The sequence below is a fragment of the Dendrobium catenatum genome, unplaced genomic scaffold (genome assembly GCF_001605985.2).
Source record: "Dendrobium catenatum unplaced genomic scaffold, ASM160598v2 fragScaff_scaffold_552, whole genome shotgun sequence".
Classification (NCBI taxonomy): Eukaryota; Viridiplantae; Streptophyta; class Magnoliopsida; order Asparagales; family Orchidaceae; genus Dendrobium; species Dendrobium catenatum.
This window is the reverse complement of record NW_021319014.1, coordinates 170,496-181,578: the sequence shown is the minus strand read 5'-3', so window position 1 is coordinate 181,578 and position 11,083 is coordinate 170,496. Positions and strand designations below refer to the sequence as shown.

Here is an 11,083-nt window from a genome sequence, read left to right as displayed (position 1 = left end):
TTGTAGAATATTTTAAGATAGATCAAATTTATAAGATAATAATAATAGAAGATTATTAATAAACCATAAAATAAATTGATAAATTAACAATATTCTCTTTTATGTATGTTGCAAGCTAGAATATACGCAACGATAGATTTGTAATTTTATGTCTTAGCGTTGCACGGATATCCAGCTCACACATAGAAAACTAAAGATTTTTTACGTGGAAAACCCTTGAAAGGGGAAAACCCATGGGGCCTAGCCCAGTTGAAAATGATTCAACTAGAATTTGAGTCGGTTACAATGGGCTGACTCGCCTCCGAGAGCGATCAGATTATAAATAACAATTGTACGATAGAAGTCCGGGTGTCAGGCGATGGTCTGGCAGAATTTCGGGCCTTAGATGGTGGTCTGGCAGAACTTCGGGCCTTAGGTGATGATCTCGTGAAGGCTAGAGCCTCAGGTGGAGGTCTTGCGAATGTGACGACCTCCGGCAGTGGTCCGGCCATGGGCGGATCCCCATATAAGTGAGGGGGGGCAAATGCCCACCCTCAAATTTCTTTTTTTTTTTTTTAATTTTAGAGGGTATTTTTTTATAATATTTTGGGTATTTTGGGCATTTTGCCCCCTCTCAAAAAAATTTTTTGTCATAATTTTATCAATCCTAATCATTTTTGCCCATCCCCTATAAAAAAATTTTTTTTTGCCCACCCTACAAAAAGAAGTTGGATCCGCCCATGATCATGATCTTAATAATTAATTTGGCCGACATAAAATATAGGAGGTTGAACTTCTTGGTAAAGTGTGAAATTGATGATTATAATTTTTATGATCATAAAGTGCGTAATTTTATTCACTATCAAGTATCAACTAAAGGAAAAAAATTCTGATCAAAATATGATTAGGGAGCCTGAATTTTATATTTTTTTCAATAAATTATAGGATTACTATAATATAGAAATAATTAACTAATTATTATATTGAATTCATTGCAAAATAAATGTTAAAATTTTTAAATCATAATAACTTAATATAAAGAATGCATGTTTTATTTTAGCATTAAAAGAATACCAAAAAGTATTAAGAACAAAAATCAAGAAAGAAAAATGCTATATTTACTTTTTTGAGCTAAATTTGAATGTGGCTGAGCAAGCTTGTTTATTCGTTTTATGGCTTGTTATTTAGGCTACGCAATTTTTTAGTATAAATAATTTTTGAACTAATTTTTTTTTTTGTCAAAAAGTTACATTAGAAAGCATTAAGATAGCCACCCCAAATGAAGCCTTAGTTTTTATCAAATCCAACTAATTTATATTTAATAAAAATTAATGATTTAAAAATATAATCAGATTATAAAATATAATTGAATTTATATACTCTTTAGACCATTTAAATGTTCCTTCCTTTAATCTGTGCAAGAAGCAAATAGAAATACTATGGAATTTCCTTCCTTTAATGATGAAATTTTTATTTGTCCAAAAAATTGGGACAATATTTATTTATTTATTTATTTTTGGACTTTTGAGCCAATAAGATAAGCTCACATCATTACATTCGAAGTTTTGAACTAATAATTCTTGATTAGTAGTCAAAATTCTCAACCAACAGATCAAATTGAAAAGCATAATTGAGACATCAACTATTTGATTATTTCTAAACAACAACAAATAATCAATAATTAAACTTTATATTATAATTAAAATAACAACAAAAACACTAATAGTTTAAATTAAAATTCTTATACTGCCATCGTTTATTTTTTAAAAAAATTACGATTGATGTCAATAATAGACATAATTGAAGAGAGACAAAATAGAAAACTTTATATTGATGCACCCAACTTACCAACTTATTAATAAAAATATTAAGTTATAACATCACTCATGAGGAAATTGTATACGTACCCATGCGACAACAACAAAGAAGGATGACCAATTATTTTTGTCAAAAAACAGCGTACGTACATCGATAGCTATATATTATTGCTAGTCCTAAGACAAAGTAAATGACATCCTCCAATCTTATTTTATAAAGCAAAGCATAGGCCGTTAGTCATACACATGCACCTCTCACTCACATAGAAGCCATCAAAGACTCATCCTCCTCCTCTTCCTTAACATCCACTCCTATAATACTCCCGAGATTTGCACTATTCACAACACGACAATTCTTCCGAATCTCCCCCTGCGTTCCCGTCTTCACCTCAGTTGTTCCCATCTGCACCATCGCTCTCCCAAACTTGGTAGCCCACCCACTGGCATTGTTTGCGTTATCATTCACGGCAGTGCTCAAATTTGCCTGCGTCAACAACGCCTGGTCCGACGTGAACAACCCCAGTGTCAACTGAACCCCCTTATAATATGCGTTGTCGAGCGCCGACGGCGTAATAAGATCCAACGCCACCGTTGTATTTCCCGACTGGGAAGTATTGAATGGGCAAGCCAACCGTAATAGTGTCGCATATGCGGCGCTCAGCGTGGGGTCCACCTGACTAGTCGAGCTGAAATTATAGATCCTGTTTCTGAAGGAAGAGCAGTGGGAAACCCCTATGGAGTGGGCCCCGGACAATGTGACGAGCTCATCCACGGTAAGGTTTTTTGCCGCAAAAGCCTTGATGAGAGTGGAGGCGTTGGAGAGAGGGGAGGGGAGATTAGCGCTGGCTTCAGAGGATAAGGAGATGTTGCCGTCGCGGCGACCGGAGGGAATTTGGTAGGAAATGTTGCCGGTTAGGGCGGATGAGTCGCGGGCGGCAAAGGCGATGATGTCGGCACAGGAGACTGTGTTGGGGCATTTGGCTTCCACGGCGGATTTAGCGGCGTCGATCACCTCGAAGCCGTGTAAGCTTGGGTTGTTTGGGGGAGCGTCTTTTTCTGCCGTATTGTTGGCCGTTGAATCTATTAGCACTGAGCCATCGCAACCCTGCATGTTGAAATGATTGGGTTTTCATTATTATGTTGTATTTTGCTGGGAAATTTTCTTATTTAATCTAAGCAAAGTAGGGTTGTGGGTGTGTTTGGCACAGCTTTTTAATATTTTATTAGTAGAGTTTATTATTTTGTAATATTTTATTTGAGTTTTTTTTTAATGAGGATAAAGAAGCTCGTGGTTTGGAGGAAAAAAAAGTATATATAACTACGTTTTAGACATTTATTTAGAGTTTGTATGATATATATTTTTTAATTTTTATAATAGATTGTTGTCATATATTTATTTGATTATATATTTTTAATTTTGTAGAAATTTGATGAAAAGAAAATATTTTTTCTCATTCACATCCATGATTTGTTTGGTATAACTTTTGCATTATTTTATTTTTCAAATTGTTACAACAGAGATATTTGGCTATAATTGTTTTATTATTTTAAAAAATATATTTTATGACAAGAAATATATTTTTAAAATTAGATCTACTATTCAAATGAGTTTATGAATTCTGTTGTTCTTTGCATAGCTCATTTTAATATGTGATTTAGGAGTTTTAGCTATCAACCAAGAGTTTCCAAATTTATATATATAAAAAAATTATTATTATTTCTTTTCTGAATTAGTATAATATACATGAGAATTATCTTTATAAATGAGCCGTAGTTCCCAATGAACTCTTATTAACATGATAGTTGCTCGAAATATTTTTTCAAATATATTTAAAATAATCTTTAAGAAGTCTATCTTTCTAATTACTATTTCATAACGAAAATTTTAAATAATTTTGGCCATCTTAAATGTTCACTTAATAAATCTTGCAAATTCAAATTATTAAAATTTGAGAGAATTTAACTTGAAAATCATTTGGAATGATATTTATTGTATTTTGTTAAATTATGATAAATTATTTGGCAATTTATTTTGGGATTAAAAAAATAATAACTCATCAAATGATGGGATTAATAATCCTGCCATTCACCAAAGACGAGTTCTGAAAGAAGTTTTAGCAAAAATTTTAAATTTAAAGTCTTTATACTTCTATCTAAGGAGGTTCAGAGAGAGAGAGACCCTGACGAAGCAATCATGGAAGAACAATCGAATGAGGCCGGCGGCGACGCCGGAGTTGTTGGCAAAGGCGGAGGCCACTGTCTGCTGAACCAGACTCTCCGCCGTAGAGCATGTCTTGTTGTAGAAGCCAATTTTAAGCTGGCCCTGGACGGCCGGCGGCGGCGTCAGCAGTACGACGAGGAGAAAGAGAGACAAGAGTTTCATTAAAGAAACCATGCTCATTTGAACAACTTCAGCTAGCTAGCTAGAATAGTTTGTTTCAATTAGTGGTGAAGCTTGCTAGCTTTGATCTCTGGCATGGAAGGAGAGCCTAAATATAAAGAGGCGAGGGGAGGAGTTTTTCTTCGAGAAGAAGGCATTGGTCAAAACAAAGAGGAGAAAATTTGAGTAGAGGTAATTCGATTTTTTTTTTTTAAGAATAAAAAATTTATTAATATTTTTATTATGTAAATTTAAGAGTAATATAAATATAAACTGAGCAAAAAATTTTGGAGTTTTGATGGGATCTAAAGGCATCTCTAACCAAAAATTTAATTTTTCACTTCAAAATTTAAAAAGGTATATATCAAACAGTTTTTCATCTCCCATCCAACTTCATTTCTAAGCAGAGAAGTCATGCTAAGACCATCTCCAAGCGAACTCCATATCATTGTATGCCTCAGCCATTTGCTTCATTCGAACTCAAGCTAAATTTCGGTAGGTGAATAGTGCGGCATCATTATTGACGTCGAATTGTTCACCTCCACCAAAAAATTGGTTGCGGGATTTGCCAAAGAAGTTCTTGAAAGAAGAGAAAAATGCGTCAAAGATGGTTAGCTCACAGGAAGTGCAAGAAAGAATAAGAAATGACGTTTTATTGAAGAAGAATAATTACATTTTGGAGTGAAAAATGATTTTTATTTTTCGGTTGAAGATGCCATAACTATATATCTTCTCCTCACAGTTCCAATTATTAGGGGTGTCAATTTGGGTCAACGGGTCGGGTTCGGGTAAAATCTGAGTTGACCCGAGCATAAACGGGTTGATCCGAACCCCATCCGTTTAGCTAAACGGGTTACGATTTTTAACCCAGACACGACCCGCGCAGTTTAACGGGTTGACCCGACTCGAGAACACGCGGACATAGTCGCTTAGTCGCGACTCACAGATGCGGACACTGGAGCTGGACGACTTGGCTAGGCCGTCTATCTGGTTGAGGTGGTGCGGCCTGCATGGCTGCGTTGGGTCGAACCGATGAACCCTAACACGATCTGGGCGGAGCAGCAGCACGGCGGACTGGCAAAGCCGTGGTAGAGGAGCGAGGCGAAGTGACAGAGACGTTGAGTCATCGTGACGCGACGGCAACTGTGCGAGTTAGCGCGAGTCGCGCGACGTTGCTTCTGCCTTCTGCTAGACGCGATGGCCTGTGACACTGTGTCGCATGATGCCTAACGGACTCAACAACGACACATCGCTATCATGATGCGACTAATCAAATTTTCGGGTCAATCGGGTCGACCCGCGGGTTGTCGGGACAACCCGAACCCTACCCATTTTTCAAACGGGTTAAAAATCTGAACTCGAACCTGGCCTATTTCGCAAACGGGTTGACCCGAACCCGGAATTTTTTGGGTCGGGTCCGGGTTGGGTTTCGGGTCGTGTCAAAAATTGACACCCCTTCCAATTATGTCAGAGAATAATATATAATTCATAAAAAAATTATATTATATCCATATCAAGAGAAATTTGATAATTTTTAAAATTATTAAAATTAAATTTTAATTTGACCGTTTTATTTTTTATTTTTGGATAGAGGAACCCACCGATGCTTAGCTCGGTTGGTGGACGTGCTCGGTTGGGAACCCCCCATCCTGAGTTCGATTCCCTTGAGCGGCAGTCGACCCTTAAGTGGGGTTTTCAAAGCGCCGACTATGGATTTGTGGCTTGGGTGGCCCATTAGGTCGCCGGGGTTTACGGACCGCCAAGTGTGCTCGACGAAATCGGGTTTGGCAGCGGACGATTTATCGTCATTAAAAAAAAAAATTCGCCTAGGAAAATTCAAAGCTAGCTGGCATGGTGTACCTAATGTGATTTAACTGGTCAAAGTAATTTTGTGTTATAGATAGATGCCTTCCCCGTTTGAAGGGATTGTTTTATTAAAGAGAACGACTTTCTTATGCCATTTTATGTTCTGAGCATGTGAATAAAGTTTATTTGTTTGATAAAGTTATATAAAGGACACAGTAAAAAATGATATAAATAGTTAAGAATTAACATAAAGGTCAAATTGATAATATATGTTAATATTTATAAAATTGGACTTAAAACATTAAAATGATATATAAAAAATATAAAATATGTGATAAAAATTAGCTAAAAAAAAAATTTACATTCTTTTTTTTTTAAGGTTATTACAACTATTCTAATCATCATAAAAAAATATCAACAATTTCAAAGCTGCTCTGCCCCTTATCCGCTACAAAGAGTTTTCATAGTAATTTTTCCGTTTGGGATTGTTTTCTTATTACTTTATAAAATATTTTTTTAGTACAAAATTTTTTAATTGAAAAATTATTTTACAAAGAAATAAAAATGCCGTCTAGATTTCGTTTGAGATAACTTTATTTTTCTTTGTGAACCAGATCTCTAATATAAAAGCTTATAGTTCAAAAAATATTTATACTAAAAAATTATTTTAAAAAAATAATAAGAAATTTATCCTAAATAAGAACTAAATTATCATGCTATTTAATACATGATTTAAATAATTTATAATTTAAGAGAAATATGATTAATATGAGAGTACTAAAAGTGTGTTAGAGTATGTATATAACTTGACAATATATGTTAATTTTACATGGGCATATGAAAAGGAATTCTCTTTATTCTCCGATACTTTATTCCATTCATGCTTTCACAACGTGCGATTTGTACTTGGTGGGTTGAGTTAATAACAATGCAATACAATCTCTTAAAGACCATGTGGGGGTTCGGTAAAACAACTAATTAAGATTTTTTTTGGGACAATTTTATTATTGACTTTTTAAATAACTTTTTAGTATAAAAATGTTATAAATAATAAAATTTTGTACCATAAAATTTCTTTTAAAAGTTTTTTTTGTAAAAGCAATAAAAAAGATGTCATAAATGAAACTTAAAGCTTCGTCGTTTAGGAAAATTTTTGGAGCAAAAACTGCTTTATAAAGGAATAAGAACGCTGTCCCAAAATGGACTTAAAATAGTATTTTGTATGGTTTATAATAGTAATGCTGAATACAATGATAGTTATAATAATTATTTATAGAAGTAGTTAGTGACAAATGAATCAATATGCTTAATAAGATTACTTCAATTAAATTTTATTTTTGATTCAATTGAACAAATTTGAAGATTCTTATAAATATTCAATTGATCAATGAATAAATAAGATTCAACAACATAGTACCCAATTGATTCATTTAATGCCATAAATAAAAATCAATTGATCAATGAATAAAATTCAATAATATAGTGCCTGATTCGTTTATTATCATAAATAATATTATTTGAAGTTTGTGAACAAACCCGATAAAAAGCTAAATTATAGTGCAATAATATGCTCATTTTAGGAAATCATAATATGATAATTTAAGCCTCAATTATACATTTATTAATATGTGATTATGTAGTAGTATGTTTTTTATTAGATTGCTTTTATTCATTAGTGCTAGCTACTTATTTATACTCATTAAAATAATTTCAATTAAATTTATATTTTAAGCTAAACAGCCTACTCATTACTATGCTTGATAAAGCTTATTCAGTTTAATTACTAACAAGCTGCTCGATAGTACTGCTTATTCATAAGCTTGATATTGTAAAACTATATGAAACATTATTCTGTAGAAATAAATATTAAGTAGAAGTAAAATATTAGTAGAGAATAGAGAGGATGGAAGAAGACTAAAGCTTGTATTAATCTCATCTATAATCCTTCATTTTTCCTTGCGTTTAACAGTACATCAGTTTCTATTTTTATATCTATTGTAATAATATATTTTAACGGTGTAGATACAACCAAGTGAGAATACATCAAGGGATGATATTAATAGTAGAAAAGTTTATTCCGTTAGTTTTAGCAAAGGTAGTGGAGCAACAGAGAATAAACTCTGTTTGAGCTGGCACAGGTTAAATAGCCTTAAAATCCCCCTTCAAATTAACGATTCGATCTTGAAGTGTTAATTTGGAGCAAAGAGTTCGAAACTTTGATGCAGATAGTGGCTTCGCAAAGATATCTGCTAGTTAACAATGTGTTGATATATGATGAACTACAATAGTTTGGGACTTGATACACTCATGAATAAAATGGGGATATATCAATCTCAATATATTTTGTTCTAGCATGGAAAAATGGATTTGGTTCCTCTGAAATTCCATAAATATTATCACAATAGATAGATGTAGGTGTAGTAACAGGGACATGAAAGTCTTGCAACAAGCGATGAATCCATATGATTTCCATAGCAGAAGATGATAGTGCCCGATAATCGACTTTGATGGAGGAGCAGGAAATTGTGGATTACTTCTTAGCAGAGCATGAGAAGAGTGTATTTTCAATGAAAATATAATAGCCGAAGGTGGACTTTTGATCACTTGAATCACTTTCCTAATGCGGCTTTGCAAATGAAAAGAGCTAAAGGTTTTCTTGCTGTATAGGTAAATCGAAGACTACAATGCCCTGAATATAGCATAGAGTGCACTTGAGCATAAGGAAATGAAGCTATTTAGGTGAATGCATAAATTGACATAATTTGTTTACTGCAATGATTATCAAGTATTGAAGTGATCCAACTAACATTTGGTAGAACTTAGGATCAGTAAGTTGGTCAGAGGCATCCAGTAGAGTAGTAGATTTAAGTGTAAATGGTGTAGCTAATGGTTTGCATTTAGCCATGCCTTCCTTCCATTGAATAGATTCAACATAAGGTGTTTGATGTAATATAGAACTAATATGATTTGGATATAGGATGATGCCATGTAATTGAGAAGGTTATCAAAGTAGTTTGAGCCGGAATTTTGTATCAGTTCATTGAAATGAGAAAAAATGTGACTTGAATTATTTCCAGCTACTAGAATGTCATCAAAATAGATAATTAGGTAAATGTAGATATCTTGATGTTTGTAAATGAATAGAGAGGAATCAACAACACTTGAATGAAAATCCCAACATAAGAGATGATCAATGAATGTGGAGAACCATTCGCGAGGTGCTTGCTTAAGACCATGCAATGCCTTATTTACCTGCCAAACATGAGATGTATAATTTGGTTCTTGAAAACTTGGTGGTTGCTTCATAAAGACAGTGTCAGATAACTTCCCTTGTAAAAGGGCGTTGGAAACATCCAATTGGTGAATTTGCCAATGAAAATGCATGGATAGGAAAAGAAAAATGCGAATAGTAGGCATTTTAGTGATGGTACTAAATGTGACATGGAAGTTAATGCCATATTCTTGGTTATTTCCTTGAGCCACTAACGTGGCCTTATAGCATGCGACAGATCCATCCATATGATATTTTGTTTTAAATAACCACTTATAACCAAGGATATGTTGAGAGGTGGGAGGATGAACTAACTGTCAGGTTCCCTGCATTTGTAATACTTAAAATCCCTCATACATGGCATGACAACAATGAGGATATTTAACTGCAGTCGAGTATGAAGTAGGGTCGGATGAGTCAACAATGTGGTGATGAAGATTTAGTATGTTACAAAAGTTTATATGACCAGTTTTAAACCTGGTGAGCGTAGGGTGCGACATAATGGCTGGGATGGAAGGATTGGATGTAGTAGATGATTTGTCAGAGCTATAAGGCAGAAGAGATGAATTTTTTGGAGAGTTGATAGTAGGATTGTGAGAAGAGTAGGAGGTATACTCTAGAGCAGTGGATTATGATGAAGGAGGAGATATTATTTTAGTAGGAATGTAAAAGTTGGGAACCAATGAGAGGGATGGTTGAGAGAAATGTTGATTTGAATTAGAAGCTGGTATTACAGGACTAGGAGAGGTTTATAAGGAAAAACATTTTTGTAAAATGTAACATTGGAAGATATGATGATTTTTCTAGAGTTATGATTGAACATGTATATCCTTTATATTAAAAAGGATATCCAATGAAGATACATGGAATAGAAGAAGATGGGGAAGGTTTGTGTTTGGTATGAGGTGGAGATAAAGCATAACATCAGCATCCAAAGATGTGAAGATGAGAATATGGGGGGGGGGGTTTAAAGGTACAATAATTGGAATGGAGAAATAATAGATGTATTAGGGGAGGGCATGAGATTGATAAAATATATTGCAATTAATGTTGCATATACCCAGAAGGAATAAGGAAGATGAGCATCTAATAGGAGAGCATGAGTGATTTCAATTATGTGACGATGCTTACCTTCTGTAACACAATTTTTTTGTGGAGTGTAAGGGTAGCTTATTTGGTGATATATATTGTGTTGATCTAGGTAAGATTGAAATTGAATGCTGTTGAATTCACCTCCTCCACTAGTTTGAAGAGTGATAATGGATTGTCCAATTTATTTTTCAGCCATATTTTTAAATTGTCAGAATTTAATGAATGCTTCAAATTTATTATGCATGGGAAAGAGCTAAGTATAACTCAAGAAATCATTAATAAACAAAATGTAGTAACAGTAATCATTGATAGATTAAACATGAGATAAGCCCCATACATCACTATGAAGTAATTATAGAGGTGTACAAGTAGTAGAGAAAGAACTAAAGAAAGGGAGTCGATGCGCCTTTGCATGGTTACAAGTATGATAAGATAAATATGAAGTAGAAGATAATAGTAATTGCGGTTGCTATTTGAAAAAGACAACAATAGAAACATGATGAGGATGATTGGATAACATAGATCCAGGGCATTGCAAGTGTTAATGTAAGTAGATTCCAGCAAAGTTTGAGGGGTGAGGCTGATTGGATAAAGCCCATTATGGCTAGGACCATAAAGTAGGAGTTGATTGGTCTGTAAATCCTTTAAGTGAAAAAAAATGATATAAAATAAGATTCATTGTAGCAAGAAGCTTTTGAACCAAGAGAAGAATATGAGAAAGGGATGGAACATGATAAA

The 11,083-nt window shown here is 33.9% G+C and overlaps 1 protein-coding gene across 1 annotated transcript; it reads right to left on the bottom strand.

Annotated features, from left to right (window-relative positions):
• Window positions 1-1,809: 1,809 nt before the first annotated feature.
• On the bottom strand, window positions 1,810-4,256 carry LOC110110760 (peroxidase 5-like). Its single transcript, XM_020842382.2, has 2 exons — window positions 3,976-4,256; window positions 1,810-2,901 (listed from the first exon to the last, which is right to left on the bottom strand). The coding sequence occupies exons 1-2, from the start codon at window positions 4,195-4,197 to the stop codon at window positions 2,056-2,058; spliced, it is 1,068 nt and encodes a 355-aa protein (XP_020698041.1). The 5' UTR covers window positions 4,198-4,256; the 3' UTR covers window positions 1,810-2,055.
• Between the last annotated feature and the right edge of the window lie 6,827 nt (window positions 4,257-11,083).